The sequence below is a fragment of the Eleutherodactylus coqui genome, chromosome 1 (assembly GCF_035609145.1).
Source record: "Eleutherodactylus coqui strain aEleCoq1 chromosome 1, aEleCoq1.hap1, whole genome shotgun sequence".
In the NCBI taxonomy this organism is placed as follows: domain Eukaryota; kingdom Metazoa; phylum Chordata; class Amphibia; order Anura; family Eleutherodactylidae; genus Eleutherodactylus; species Eleutherodactylus coqui.
Window position 1 is genome coordinate 510,543,298 of NC_089837.1, and position 16,572 is coordinate 510,559,869.

General features: G+C 48.5%; 1 protein-coding gene across 2 annotated transcripts in view; it reads left to right on the forward strand.

Moving 5' to 3' along the window:
- The window catches only part of LOC136588417 (uncharacterized), a 54,016-nt gene extending 40,773 nt beyond the window's left edge, over positions 1-13,243 (forward strand). For both annotated transcript variants that reach the window (XM_066587609.1, XM_066587617.1), the window contains exon 6: positions 13,007-13,243. In XM_066587609.1, coding sequence (XP_066443706.1) covers positions 13,007-13,141 — 135 coding nt within the window. In that variant the 3' untranslated portion in view covers positions 13,142-13,243. The remainder of the gene's footprint in view (positions 1-13,006) is intronic.
- Positions 13,244-16,572: the final 3,329 nt, after the last annotated feature.

The following is a 16,572-nucleotide window of genomic DNA, read 5'->3' on the forward strand; positions in this document are numbered from 1 at the left end:
GCACTAGACTCAATTACATTTCCTTCCCTGAGAAATGTGTGCCCTTTTCTGGCCAATAGAAACACAGGGAAGGCATTACAACTTCCTCCTGTGACGTTCCAGCCCTATCCCACCCCCCTGCAGTGAGTGGCTGGCGAGATCAAGTGACCCCCGAGTATTTAAATCAGTCCCGCCCGCGGCTCGCCACAGACACACGCTAAGAGAGATCAGGGAAAGTGCTGCTGCTGCTATAGGGATAGTGTTAGCGTCTTCAAGAACCACAACGGTCCTTCTTAGGGCCACAGCTCACCTACTGCACTACTGCTGTGGGTGCGGGGAGCAGTTTTGCACTTTTTTTTTTAATGTATATCGGGCGTGCAGCCCCATTACAGCTATAGCGTTCTCAGGCTGCAGTCTGTACTACGTAGTATAGGGGAAGTATTGGTGAGGCAGGGACAGTGGTAGTGTGGAATCCTGTCTACAAGAACCCCAACAGTCCTTCTTAGGGCCACAGCTCACCTAATGCACTACTGCTGTCGGTGCTGGGAGCAGTTTTGCACTTTTTTTTAAGGTATATCGGGTGTGCAGGCTATAGCGTTCTCAGGCTGCAGTCTGTACTTGAGTATAGGGGCAGTATTGGTCAGGCAGGGACAGTGGTAATGTAAAATCCTGTCTACAAGAACCCCGACAGTCCTTCTTAGGGCAAACTGTGACCATGTGCATTTAACTCCGTGGTTGCTGGGAGTTGTAGTACCTCAGTATTGCACAGCAGAGCCTGAGTGCAGCCTTCATTTAAATATTTTTCTGTCCGCACTTAGCATTACGTCAGCGCTGTCTGCCTCTAAGTGTACGCCAAGAAACCACAAATTTTTTACACCGCTCTGTGGTATACGCCAGCTGTCTCACAAGTGTACGGTGTGTCAGACGCCCATAGATTGAAAGTGCAATACACACTGCATAGCCTCAGCCTGCATTGCATAGAAAAAAAAGGAAATTTAAAAAAGAAATCCTTTTTACGGCTACCGGTGACCCAGTGCATTTCCCTGCGTGGCCTGTGGAACTTCACGTCCATCCAAACTGCATAGTGCACAGCAAGGCCTGCGTGCAGCCTTCCTTATAATTTATCTCTTGCTTCATTTTGCGTTATATTACCGCTGTCAGCCACCAACTGCGCGGCAATAATTCACAAACATTTTTACACCGCTCTGTCTCTGCTTGATTCTTAATCCACTATGTTGAGGGGTAGGGGTAGAGGACACGGTCGCGGTCGAGGACGCGGAGTTCCACGTGAGGGTGTGGGCACAGGCCGAGTTCCTGGTCCAGGTGAATCGCAGCCGGCTGCTGCGGGAGTAGGAGCGAGCACAGTTTCTGGGGTCCCCAGCTTCATATCACAATTTTTCAGTCCACGTGGTAGACCTTTATTAAAAACCGAGCAGTGTGAGCAGGTCCTGTCGTGGATGGCAGAAAGTGCATCCAGCAATCAATCGACCACCCAGTCTTCTACGCCGTCCACTGCTGCAACTCTGAATCCTCTGGCTGCTGCCCCTCCTTCCTCCCAGCCTCCTCACTCCATGAAAATGACACATTCTGAGGAGCAGGCAGACTCCCAGGAACTGTTCTCGGGCCCCTGCCCAGATTGGGCAACAATGGTTCTTCTCCCACCTGAGGAGTTTGTTGTGACCGATGCCCAACCTTTGGAAAGTTCCTGGGGTCCAGGGGATGAGGCTTGGGACTTCCGGCAACTGTCTCAAGAGCTTTCAGTGGATGAGGAGGACGATGACTATGAGACACAGTTGTCTATCAGTGAGGCAGTAGTAAGGGCAGTAAGTCCAAAGGAGGAGCGCACAGAGGATTCGGAGGAAGAGCCGCTGGACGATGAAGTGACTGACCCCACCAGGTGTGATAAGCATACTGAGGACAGGTCTTCAGAGGGGAAGGCAATTGCAGCCGCAGGACAGGTTGGAAGAGGCAGTGGGGTGGCCAGGGGTAGAGGCAGGGCCAGAGCGAATAATCCACCAACTGTTTCCCAAAGCACCCCCTCGCGCCAAGCCACTGTGCAGAGGCCAAGGTGCTCAAAGGTGTGGCAGTTTTTCATTGAGACCGCGGATGACCGACGAATAGTGGTGTGCAACCTTTGTCGCGCCAAGATCAGCCAGGGAGCCACCACCACCAGTCTCACCATCACCAGCATGCGCAGGCATATGATGGCCAAGCACCCCACAAGGTGGGACGAAGGCCGTTCACCGCCTCCGGCTTGTGCCACTGCCTCTCCCCCTGAGCCCCAACCTGCCACTGAGATCCAACCCACCGCTCACGACACAGGCGCGAACCTGTCCCGGCCTGGACCCACAGCCTCACCTCCGCTGTCCTCGGCCCCATCCAACAATGTCTCGCAGCGCAGCGTCCAGCTGTCGCTAAGAGAATCGTTGGAGCGAAAGCGCAAATACGTCACCACGCACCTGCACGCTCAAGCTTTAAATGTCCACATAGCCAAATTGATCAGCCTGGAGGTGCTCCCATACAGGCTTGTGGAAACTGAGGCTTTCCAAAACATGATGCGGGTGGCGGCCCCGCGCTACTCAGTCCCCAGTCGCCACTATTTTTCACGGTGTGCCGTCCCAGCCCTGCACGACCACGTCTCACGCAACATTGTACGCGCACTCACCAACGCGGTTACTGCCAAGGTCCACTTAACAACGGACACGTGGACAAGCAAAGGCGGGCAGGGCCACTATATCTCCCTGACGGCACATTGGGTGAATTTAGTGGAGGCTGGAACCAAGTCAGAGCCTGGGACTGCTCACGTCCTACCCACCCCCAGAATTGCGGGCCCCAGGTCGGTGCTAGTATCTGCAGCGGTGTATGCCACCTCCACTAAACCTTCCTCCTACGCAACCCCTGCCTCACAATCCAGATGTGTCAGTAGCAGCACATCGCCAGCAGTCGGTGTGGCGCGGCAGCACAGCGGTGGGCAAGCGTCAGCAGGCCGTGCTGAAACTACTCAGCTTAGGAGAAAAGAGGCACACAGCCCATGAACTGTTGCATGGTCTGACAGAGCAGACCGACCGCTGGCTTTCACCGCTGAGCCTCCAACCGGGCATGGTCTTGTGTAACAACGGCCGTAACCTGGTGGCGGCTCTGGAGCTCGGCAGCCTCACGCACGTGCCATGTCTGGCCTATGTCTTTAATTTGGTGGTTCAGTGGTTTCTGAAAGGCTACCCACACTTGTCAAACCTCCTCAGGAAGGTGCGCCGGGTCAGCCCACATTTCCGCAAGTCCAACACGGACGCTGCCACCCTGCGGACCCTGCAACATCGGTTTAATCTGCCAGTGCACCGACTGCTTTGCGACGTGCCCACACGGTAGAACTCTACGCTCCACATGTTGGCCAGGCTGTATGAGCAGCGTAGAGCTATAGTGGAATACCAACTCCAACATGAGCGGCATAGTGGGAGTCAGCCTCCTCAATTCTTTACAGATGAGTGGGCCTGGATGGCAGATATCTGCCAGGTCCTTGGACACTTTGAGGAGTCTACCCAGATGGTGAGCGGTGATGCTGCAATCATTAGCGTCACCATTCCTCTGCTATGCCTGTTGAGAAGTTCCCTGCAAAGCATAAAAGCTGACGCTTTGCGGTCGGAAACGGAGGCGGGGGAAGACAGTATGTCACTGGATAGTCAGAGCACCCTCATGTCTATATCTCAGCGCGTTGAGGAGGAGGAGGAGGGGGGCCTGAGGAGGAGGAGGGGGAAGAGACAGCTGGGCCCACTGCAGAGGGTACACATGCTGCTTGCCTCTCATCCATTTAGCGTGTATTGCCTGTGGAGGAGGAAGATCCTGAAAGTGATCTTCCTAGTGAGGACAGCCATGTGTTGCGTACAGGTACCCTGGCACACATGGCTGACTTCATGTTAGGATGCCTGTCTCGTGACCCTCGCGTTAGACGCATTCTAGCCACTACGGATTACTGGTTGTACACACTGCTCCAACCACGGTATAAAAAGAACCTTTCCACTCATTCCCGAAGAGGAAAGGGGTTCGAGACTGATGCAATACCACTGGGCCCTGGTGGACAAACTGATGGTAAACTTCCCATCCGACAGCGCTAGTGGCAGAAGGCGCAGTTCCGAGGGCCAAGTAGCAGGGGACCCGCGGAGATCAGGCAGCATGTTCAGCGCAGGTAGCGGAACACTCTCCAAGGCCTTTGCCAGCTTTATGGCTCCCCAGCAAGACTGTCACCACTCCCCAGTCAAGGCTGAGTCGGAGGGAGCACTGTAAAAGGATGGTGAGGGAGTACGTAGCCGATCGGACCACTGTCCTCCGTTACGCCTCTGCTCCGTACAACTACTGGGTGTCAAAGTTGGACACATGGCACAAACTCGCGCTGTATGCCCTGGAGGTGCTTGCTTGCCCTGCGGCTAGCGTCTTGTTAGAGAGGGTGTTTAGTGCGGCTGGGGGAATCATCACGGATAAGCATACCTGCCTGTCAACTGACCGTGCCGACAGGCTTACGCTCATAAAGATGAACAAAGCCTGGATTTCCCCAGACTTCTCTTCCCCACCAGCGGACAGCAGCAGTAGCTAAAGATTATTTTCGCTGCAACCGCGGATGCAAGCATTGTTCTCGATCACCTTAAAAAATGGGAACCTTTACCACTCTGTGTATGATATTCGTCCTCCTCCTCCTGCTCCTCCTCCTAAACCTCATGTACCTCATGTAATCACCCCGAACGGGAAATTTTTCTGTGGCCCAAAAGGCTCATATAATTTTTTAAAACAATATTTTAGCTTTTTAATTCTCATTAAAGCATAGAAACTTCCACGTGACCTGAACCAATCTTTATTTAAGCTGGGCTGCCTCCAGGCCTAGTTACAAATTAAGCCACAGTAAGCTAAGCGGTTAGTGGGTTTGACCTGCCCTCTGGTTTGGGCATGGGCAACTTTTCTGGGGTACTTTTGTACTGTCGGTACACCAAATTTTTGGGGCCCTCGCTTACAATGTAATCCAAGTAATTTTTATGGGCTTCGCCTGCACTTATGGTGCACAATGTGTCTGGGGTTGGTCTACACTTCTGCTACAGAAATGTATCTCTGTTCTGCCTACATATACTTCTGCCACACTAATGCTAGAGTGATCTGCCTATACTTCTTTCACATAAATGTAACATCGGTCTGCCGATACTTCTGCTCCTGAAATGTTACCTTGGTTTGTGTATACTGTTACTACTGTAATGTTACCAATGCTGGCCTCTGCCTATACTGCTGCCAATGAAATGTTACTGGGGCCTGTACCTAATGCTGCCAATGAAATGTGACTGGGGTCTGTCTGCACTCCTGGAAATCAAATGTTACTGGGGTCTGACTATACTGTTGCTACTGAAATGTTACTGGGGCCTGTCCCTACTGCTGCTACGGAAATGTTACTGGGGCCTGTCCTACTGCTGCCAATGAAATGTACTGGGGCCTGTCCTACTGCTGCTAATGAAATGTTACTGGGGCCTGTCCCTACTGCTGCCAATTAAATGTTACTGGGGTCTATCTGCACTTCTGGAACTGAAATTTTACTGGGGTCTGTCTATACTGTTGCTACTGAAATGTTACTGGGGTCTGTCTTAACTGCTGCCAATGAAATGTTACTGGGGTCTGTCTGCACTGCTGGAACTGAAATGTTACAGGAGTCTGTACATACTGTTGCTACTGAAATGTTACTGGGGCCTGTCCCTACTACTGCCAATGAAATGTTATTGGGGCCTCTCCCTGCTGCTGCGAATGAAATGTTACTGGGGTCTGTCTGCACTTCTGGAACTGAAATTTTACTGGGGTCTGTCTATACTGTTGCTACTGAAATGTTACTGGGGTCTGTCTTAACTGCTGCCAATGAAATGTTACTGGGGTCTGTCTGCACTGCTGGAACTGAAATGTTACAGGAGTCTGTACATACTGTTGCTACTGAAATGTTACTGGGGCCTGTCCCTACTACTGCCAATGAAATGTTATTGGGGCCTCTCCCTGCTGCTGCGAATGAAATGTTACTGGGGTCTGTCTGCACTTCTGGAAATGAAATTTTACTGGGGTCTGTCTATACTGTTGCTACTGAAATGTTACTGGGGCCTGTCCCTAATGCTGCCAATGAAATGTTACTGGGGTCTGCCTGCACTGCTGCCAATGAAATGTTACTGGGGTCTGCCTGCACTGCTGCCAATGAAATGTTACTGGGGCCTGTCCCTAATGCTACCGATGAAATGTTACTAATTCTGGGCTCTGCCTATACCGCTGCTAATGCTGTATTACAGGGCTGTGGAAACGGAGGCTTTCCAAAAACATGATGGCGGCGAGGCCATTTCCCACCAACACGGTTACTGTTAAGGTGCATATAGCCACGAACACGTGGAGAGGACACGTACTGCCTCAAAAACATCTCCCTCCTCCTCCTCCAACAATGAAAACATTCTTGGCAAATGCTTTTGCATTTGTCGGTCTGGTGGCAGTCCAAGAATTTCACTTAAATGACACAACAAGAGAGCGCCCCCCCCCCCACCATCCCCCCGCCACGGCCCACTTAATCCTGGCCACATTCCGAAAACCAACAAAATAAAACCGTGCTACTAGGTCCGCAGTCGCGACCACTTTCCCACCAACGCAGTTACTGTAAAGTTACATATTACCAGTCTGACTGGGTCATGCAGTGTGGGCCGAATCCCACCTGTATTGTATCTGTTGTTAGCTCTGCTGTGCAGGGCACTGCAATGGGAAACATTTATGTACCGCCGGTGGGTTCCAGGGAGCCACCCATGCTGTCGGTCCACACGGACTTCACATAGGGGATTTGTGCCTGCCTGTGTCTATGTATTAAAAACACCAGTCAGACTGGGGCATACAGTGTGGGGCGAAGACCACCTGTATTTAATCTGACGTTACCTCAGCTGTCCAGGGCACTGCAATGGGATATATTTATATACCGCCGGTGGGTTCCAGGGAGCCACCCATGCTGTGGGTCCACACGGACTTCACATCAGGGAGTTGTACCTGTCTGTGTATACTTATAAAAAGCCCCAGTCTGACTGGGGCATGCAGTGTGGGCCGAAGCCCACCTGCATTTAATCTGACGTTACCGCAGCTGTGCTGGGCAATTCAATGGGATTTATTTATGTACCGCCGGTGGCTTCCTGGGACCCACCCATGCTGTCGGTCCACAAGGACTTCACACTAGGGAGTTGTACCTGCCTGTGTATACTTATTAAAAAAAAACAGTCTGACTGGGGCATGCAGTGTGGGCCGAAGCCCACTTGCATTTAATCTGACGTTAGCTCTGCTGTCCAGGGCACTGCAAAGGGATACATTTATGTACCGCCGGTGGGTTCCAGGGAGCCACCCATGCTGTCGGTCCACAGGGACTTCACATTAGGGATTTGTACCTGCCTGTGTCTATGTATTAAAAACCCTGGTCAGACTGGGGCATGCAGTGTGGGCCGAAGCCCACCTGCATTTAATCTGACGTTACCTCAGCTGTGCTGGGCACTGCAATGGGATATATTTATGTACCGCCGGTGGCTTCCTGGTAACCACCCATGCTGTCCGCCCACACAGACTTCACACTAGGGAGTTGTACCTGCCTGTGTATACTTATAAAAAGCCCCAGTCTGACTGGGGCACGCAGTGTGGGCCGAAGCCCACCTGCATTTAATCTGACGTTAGCTCTGCTGTCCAGGGCACTGCAATATAAAGAAATAGTCAGGGAGGCGCTTCAGGTGGCTAATAGTGAGAGTATATTAGTGTGTCCATATGATAAAAACATAATGAATGGTCATAACGTAGAAGAAAATAAAAAATGAAATAAAATGACTCACCCGGCATGTGGTGAAAACTCCTGTGGAGAGGAGTCCCACCACCACCTCCAAGTCCGAGTTGGCTTATCAGATCTCTATGGGATCTTTCCTATGGTGTCCAACAGGTTCCCTGGTCGCTGGAGTGCCGCTGCAGAGCTGCTGTGTCCAATGCTGGATTGGGCCCACGGTGGAGTAATAGGGTTAAAAAAATTTTAAAATGCTCCTGCGCTGCCTCAAACAAACGACCGGTTTTGACAATATCACTATTGTCAAAACCGGTCGTTTGTTTGAGGCAGCGCAGGAGCATTTTTTTATTTTTTTTTAACCCAGGGCACTGCAATGGGATATATTTATGTACCGCCGGTGGGTTCCAGGATGCCACCCATGCTGTGGGTCCACAGGGACTTCACATTAGGGATTTGTACCTGCCTGTGTCTATATATTAAAAACCTCGGTCAGACAGGGGCATGCAGTGTGGGCCGAAGCCCACCTGCATTTAATCTGACATTACCTCAGCTGTGCTGGGCAATGCAATGGGATTTATTTATGCACCGCTGGTGGCTTCCTCAGAGCTTGAGAAAGGTAGTTGTATCTACTGAAACGTGTTGCTCGCAGATCCCTGTATGTGTTTCCAATAAAAAAGGAATTTATTATCCTGGATCAGAGTCTGATATCCCTAGGAGCGCCGACAGCCGTTTTTTCTTTCCTGTGGTTTGCTGGTGGCTTCCTGGGACCCACCTATGCTGTCGGTCCACACGGACTTCACATTAGGGAGTTGTACCTGCCTGTGTATACTTATAAAAAACCCCACTCTGACTGGGGCATTCAGTGTGGGCCGAAGCCCCCTTGCATTTTATCCGACGTTACCTCAGCTGTGCAGGGCAATGCAATGGGGTATATTTATGTACCGATGGTGGCTTCCTGGGACCCACCCATGCTGTCGGTCCACACGGAGTTGTACCTGCCTGTGTCTACTTCTAAGGAACCCCAGTCTGACTGGGGCATGCAGTGTGGGTCGAAGCCCACCTGTATTTAATCTGACGTTAGCTCTACTATCCGGGGCACTGCATTGGGACAAACTACCGGAGCAATACAGCGCTAATGGGACGTGCACAGCTACGCTAGCATTGGAGTCCGCTCTATGCCCGCGATTGCTGAGGGTTTGTGCAGAGGCCTATATCCTGGGTGCAGTGAAAGTCCGCTTCCTGCCTAGGATTGCTGAAGCTGTGGGCCGAGGCCTATGTCGTGGGCCCGGTGCAAGTCTGCCATGTTTGGCCACTCAGATCAATTTTTTGTTCATGTCTTGGGTTTCCTAGGACCCACCTATGCTGTTGGTGCAAACTTAGTTCCCATCGCGGTATTTGACCTGTCTGGCACAAAGACACTGACTGACTTGTGTATGGGGGCAGAGCACAGATGGCTTTCCCCTTGCAGTTTCGATTGAGCTATGCGACACCTTGACAGAATGAATACTGTGCCCACGTGTGCAGCTCCTGATGGCGGTAGCACAGGATTGGATTTCTCATTGCTTCTGTACAGCATTGTGGGCTATCGCCCCTCCCCTTTTAAAGAGGGTCGCTGTCTGGCCCTGCCAACCCTCTGCAGTGTGTGCCTCCGGTTCCTCCTCATGGCAGATGCACTTATAAATAGACATGAGGGTGGTGTGGCTATGAGGGCAGCTGAAGGCTGCGCAGGGACACTTTTGTGTTCGCTGTGGTCACTGGGTCATACGTGGGGGTAGGGCAGCATGTAACCCAGGAGAAGAGGCAGTGGTGTGTCCCGCAGGCAGTGCTTGTGCTTAGTTGGAGGTAGTGTGGTGCTTAGCTAAGGTGTGCCTTACTAATGAGGGTTTGTCCGAAGTAAAAATTGTTAGGGGGGGGGGCACTCTTGCCGCTATTGTGGCTTAATAGTGGGACCTGGGAACCTGAGATGCAGCCCAGCATGTTGCCCCTCACCTTCCCTATCCGTTTCTGTGTCGTTTCCATCACTTTATTGGGTTTTCCAGATTTTTACAAATAAAAACCTTAGCAGAGCATGGGTGATATACAAAAATGCTCGAGTCGCCCATTGACTTCAATGGGGTTCGTTACTCGAAATTAACCCTTGAGCATCGCGAAACATTCGACTCGAGCAACGAGCACCCGAGCATTTCGGTGCTCGCTCTTCTCTAAACTCTACATGCAGCGGTTCCTCCTTTATTCCTCCTGGAAGTGTATGAATACCTTCACACTCAGGTACTTGTACCCGCAGCAGTGAGGTGACAGAAGCTTCTACTGCAAATTACCACATTTTTTGATACACCCTAAAATCTCCTGTTCCCTCTCTACAAGCTGGATGGCCAAAAACTGAATTGAAAAACTGCTATAAGGGCTTATTATCATGGATGATTGGATAATTTTAGCATTCAAGTTCTGAGTTTGAGGCTTTATTCACACGAGCGTTTTATCATGACTATTTTGCTGCGATAAAACGCCATCCGGAAATCACGCCCATCTGAAGCTTTGGATTCCAATGCATTTGTTCAGATGGGCGATTTTTCTGGTGCGTAAAATCAGCCAGCCAGAAAAGATATTGCATATGGTGCGCATTCTGGCTGGCCGCTTTTACACATGGCCGCAAAAGATAGGACTTGTCTTACCTTTTGCGGGAAAACACCGGCTGTTCCCATAGACTTATGAAAGTCTATGAAAGCCGTCAGAAAAGGGATGGAGGAGGGAGTTTAACAGTGGCTCGCATTGCTAAAGTCCTCCTCCTCCCCTTGCAGGCAGCTGCCATAGGCTTCTATGGGAGCTTCTATTGTCACTATCAGCTGGCAAGGGGAGAGGGAGAGACCTTTGCAGGGCTAAGGTCCTACCCGCCGGCCCACGGAATTTCAGGATGCTGTGAATATACGCCACAGCCCAGCAACATGAATGGGCAAGAAATCGGGAGATTTAGCCACGACTTAGTCACGGCTTTCTCCCATTCAAAATATCAATACCTGTGTAAGAGGCCTGAAACTGACAGAATTTGGGCAAGACTTGGACCTATTAGGACAATTCAAACGGGCGTGTTTTCTATCTGTATTGCAGCTGTATTTTCAATGGAATCACAGTGGTATAGAAATCTATATAAATTTTTCAGAGACCCTTCACAGATATAGATATTTAAAATTTAATGACTTTTATTAATAAATTCTAAAAACATGCACTCACATATAACACTTACAGACGATACACAGGAGAACAAGTAACAAACATATGAAAGAGATCAACCCTAGTTAGGGATCGTGTGGGGTAGTGTGTCTCCCAGGTAGACTAGGGGGAGTAAGTACCGCTCATGAATATGACAACAGGGTAAAGGTCCAATAGTTGACAAAAGGAAAAGATTCCCCCCCCCCCTTTTTTGTGTCCAAGACTAGAGGATAGGTGTTTGAGGACTAGTGCGGTACATGAATTCATACCCATTTAGAACATGATATTGTTTTGCATATTAATGATGCTTAAAACAATTTTCAATGAGTACTCGGTTCCAGCACACTTTTGTTGACACATATACAGGTGCTAGAGGCATGGGCTCATTGTACGTCAGAAATGCTGAACAGGAGAGGCTCAGAAAGCTCACTTAGGACACGATATTGTTTTGCATATTGATAATGCTTAAAGTAGTTTTCAATGAGTACTCGGTTCCAGCACATCTTTGTTAACACATACAAAGATGGCTAGGAACATGGGTTCATTACACGTCAATGATGCTGAACAAAAGAGGCTCAGAAGGCTCAACGCGTTTCCCTGTCCTGGTAAAGGGCAGTTCCTCAGGAGCACGGGTGATTATCACCCATTAATTCGTGTGTCTGAATAGTCATCATAGAGCAATAGAGCAGCAACATTGTTTCTAAATCAGGATGTTAATGATGGTTTGGTCCTATTTAGATGGTGCCACTTATTCAATATTTCCCGTAAGATTACGGTCACCACTTCTTGCTTGCCAATTCCGACGCGGTATCTTAAATTAGTGCCGCTGCCGGATTTAGTTTTAAATGGTCTTTTTAATTAGATCTGGCATATACAGTGATATATACCAGTATCTCTTCAGGTGTGTCAAGTGGCACCTCAAGGCAGCGGATGACAGCCTCAGATCTGGCTTAGTCACCCGCTACTAGAGTGTTGCCAGATAATGACCCCCTGAGTTGTCCCTGCTAGGTCTGTCAGTATTGAGACCTTGGTCTTCCAGATTTTTCAGACCCGTACAGATTAGTGCCCGTTTGTTCAGCACAATCTGTCAAAATTTGTTATATCAGAACACTCCCCTATAGTTCCTGCACATCCACTCTAACACAGTTGGTATGTGTCCAATCTGTGTGTATCAGGGAGAATGCCCTTAGAGACGGATGGCTAAGGAAAAAAGTAGTATATGTCCCAGAAAAAAGGACAAGATAGCTCAGAAAGGAGAAAAGATTATCCTAGCTATCTTCGGGGAAGGATGCCCCGTTTGTGATTCGTCCAGAGAAGCAGAGGAAGACAGAACCCCTTAGGTGTCAGTCCAAGCTGGATTAGACCGGGGTGCAAAGCAGGGACAGAGTGAGAGAAGTGGCGCCTGGGGCTCTGATGGTGAGCGGCCGGCTATGGTGTATTTTCAATGGACAGCGTACAATCCCATTGATTTGCATTGGTGGATTCAAACATGCACTTGAAAAACTCTGCAGCATGTCCTATTTTTGTTGTATTTATGGACAAAAATCATCAATTCTAGTCAATGGGAACGTGTATTCACATGGGAGACAGTGGGAGAAAAAAAAGGGAAAGCAATTGCTCCTTGATTTTTTCATGCGTGACAAACGCAGTAAATATGGAAGCCAAAAATATGCACATACATCAAAAACGTATGGAACCCGCGCAAACACACAATGATAGTACATTACCAAAACCTTGTGAGTGAGCCCTCACAGCCAATGTGTTCATTTACATGTGCAATTTATTCCCAGACCAGTGGTGCTTATAAACAACTTGTTGCATTGTCGCAGCACGAGAAAATTGCGCCACTTTGTTGCCCATGTGAAAGGGGGCCGTAATTTAATGTAAAGCGCTGGGGGGTGTAGCATCATACATGACGTTCTCGGTTACTAGACCCCGCAGCCTTGTGCTGCATCTCCCACCGCTGGTTTTACATGTGGTTAGGAGTCATGAGTGTCTTCATTAACCCTATCATCTCTCTCTCTTCAGCCTGTTAGTGGGCTCTCTGAATCCTGCCCGTGTGAGAGTGGACTTGTATGTGAAAAGGATACATCTAGAAACATGACCAACCAAATCATAAATGATCCAAACAGAAGAATCTGCAGGAAGCCAATCAGTAAATAACTGAATCTAAGATGAGAAAGTATCCGGCGGTATCTACACGGATCTACAAGAGGTTGTCAGTCTTAGGGTGGATTCAGACAACCGTATATCAGCCAGGTATTCACGCCCCCGGCCGATATACAGCGTCTCTTTCTGCAGGGGGAGGAGGCTGGGAGAGTCGGGAGCAGTGCTCTGAGCTCCCGCCCCCTCTCCGCCCCTCTGCACTATTTTCAATGAGGAGAGGCGGGACGGGGGCAGAGATAATTCCCGGAATTTAGCCCCGCCCCATTCTGCCACCTATCATTGCAAATAGTTGAGAGGGGGCGGGAGCTCAGAGCACTGCTCCCGACTCTTCCAGCCTCCTCCCCTGCAGAGAGAGACGCCGTATATCGGCCGGCGTGAAAACCCAGCAGATACATGGTCGTCTGAATGCACCCTTATGGAAATAAAGCTTCTACAACTTCCTAATATGTTTTGTCTTTCCTCGCTGTTTTTAAGAGCTCTGCTTGTTGTGAGTGAATGAAAACATTGACATTCAGAGGCTTCTTTCAAATTCACATTCAGCATTTTATTGCAACTATTTAGCCATAATAAAACGTCAGCCGAAAATCGCTACTATGTGAGGCATTGAATTCCAATGCATTCATTCACATGGGTGATTTTCAGGTGCGTGAAAAAAAAAAAAAAATCGCACAATAAAATCGACGTCCATTTTCACTCGGCAATTTTTCCTGCAGCATCAAAAGATAGGTCTTGACCTATCTTGACAAAAAAAAACGCTGCAGGCTCCCATATATTTCCATAGGAGCTGAAAAAAAAGGGAGGGGAGGGAGTTTACCTGCATCTGCCGCTTGGAAACGAAGACAGCTGGCTCTATTTAAGCTATTTCAGCTAGTTGAAGCCATTTTGCCCATAGATGGAACTCCACACGGCAGCGTATTCTTCACGCAATACACCCGTGTGGATGGATGAGAAAACGCAAATTCATTTTGGGATTAGATTTTCAGCAGCGTGTGGCCAACATGAAGACACACGCTCATGTGAAAGAGGCTGAGAAGCCGTCACCTTGTCTGTCTCACACAGCAGCAGTTTGTCATAATGTATCAGCCAGGAGTCTAGAACTGCAGTAAGGCTCATGCCCACGGCTGTACACGTAAAGTGCTGCGGGACTTATACACCGTTTTACACATTACAGAACATATGCTTCTTTCCTAGAGGAGAAGCACATGTCACGGATTGCGCAGTGTGAGTTTTCTTTTTTTTCTTTTAAATTCCCTACTCTGAACAGAACAAACACTGTCCATATCCAATGTATTGGGTATGATACGCTGAGAAATGGAGCATGCAGCGATTTATTTCTTTTGTATAATAATACACAGTGTCCACCCACAAGTGTGCATGGAACAATGAAAGTCCATTGACTTTATCATGGGTGCGTGCATGCATGGACATGAGCCCTAAAGGTTCATTCACACAAGCATAAATGCACTCTATATTATCTGCATACTATGGAGTATGTAGATTTCATTGTGTTCTTTCACATCCGAGTATGTTTCACATGATTTAGGGTCTGTTAAAAAAAATGCAGCGTGTCCTGTTTTGATATTACACAGAGAAGTAGGCCCTAAAAATGAATGAGACTACACACATATGCAGTGAGTATTTATGCATATTTGCACATCAAAACAATAGGCCTGGCCTGTGTTTCTTTTGCTCCCCGAAATACACTGGTAATTATTAGGAAATTATAGTACATGTGTTTCTGGTGGTGCAATACGCCACACAGTTGTGCTACATGATACATCAGTTATGATCCCCACACATTACACACACAGCTCTGATACATCCATCCTGATTCCCACACATTAAACACACAGCACATTACACATACAGCTTTACTACATCCATCCTGACCCCACACATTACACACAGCACATAACACGCACAGCTCTAATACATCTATCCTGACCCCACACATTACACACACAGCTTTACTACATCCATCCTGATTTCCTCACATGACACACACAGCTCTACTGCATCCATCCTGATCCTGCACAATACACACACAGTCCTACTACATGCATCTTGGTTCACTCACATCATACACACAGCTGTGGTGCATTCATGCTGATTTCCAGACAGCACCAGCTCAGCAGACTCCTGAATACAGTAATCAGCGACTGGTCATGTGATCCCTGACTCCACCCACACACGTGATCACATGATGGTGGCGTCATCTCAGGTTCTGGTGGCTGCTGTTGGCTTATCCAGTATACAGTACTTTCTACAAAACTGCAGAATGGCTCCTCCCACAGCAGTGATGTCACCACAGGTCATTCAGCCCACCAAGTCTCTGTGGTGGCGGTAGGTCAGTATCTTCTGTCAGGACCATTGAGTTGTGTCTGAGATATTAACCCCTTCCCACCCCAGGACGTACCGGTACGTCCTGGGAGCCTGGTACTTACCGCAACAGGACGTACCGGTACGTCCTGGGGATAGCGCGAGATCACATATGATCCCGCAGCGGGAGCCTGCTGTCAGTCACAGCCAGCGTCCCACTGCAACAGCGGGGGGGACATCGGAGATGCCCCCCCCCGCTGTTAACCCCTTCCCTGCCGCGATCTAAGTAGATCGTGGCAGGGAAAGAGTTCACAGAGAGAGCGCGCTCCCTCTGTGTCTCCGGCCGGCTCTCGTGATGTCATCGCGAGAGCCCGGCCTGTCACCATGGCAACAGGACGCCAGACACTGGCGTCCTGTATTGCCAATGCCTATGATCGCTGTATAAGCGATAAGGCATGGCAGAGCAGTAGCTCTGCTATGCCTTATGACAGCGATCATAGGCATAGTGCTGCAAGTCCCTCAGAGGGACTCAAATAGTGTAAAAAAAGAAAAGAAAAATGTAAAAAAATAAAAATCTAAAATAATGTAAAAAAACCTTTTTTTATGCTTTTTCTAATAATAGCATTAAAAAGGTAAAAAAAATTAAAACCCCACATATTAGGTATTGGCGCGTTCGTAACGACGTGTACAAAAAGTTGAACACACTTTTTATTTTGTAATTTTCTAATTTTTAGCATTTTGCCTCCCAAAAAATGCAATAAAAGTGATCAAAAAAGCCGTGCATTCCCCAAAATGAAATCAACAAAAACTACAGCTCGTCTCGCAAAAAATAAGCCCTCATACAGCTCCATACATAAAAAAATAAAAAAGTTACAGGACTTTGAATGCAGCTATAGAGAAAGAAAAAATTCCAAAAAAAAACCTGTTTTTATTGCAAAAAAGCGTGAAAACCTAAAGAAAATAAATTTTGGTATCGTTGTAACCGTACTGACCCGCAGAAAAAATTTAGTGTGTCATTTATGCTGCATGATTAATGCTGTAAAAAAAAAATCTATGGCAGAATTGATGTGTTTTCTCTCCCTGTTATTATAAAAATAATAATAAAACTT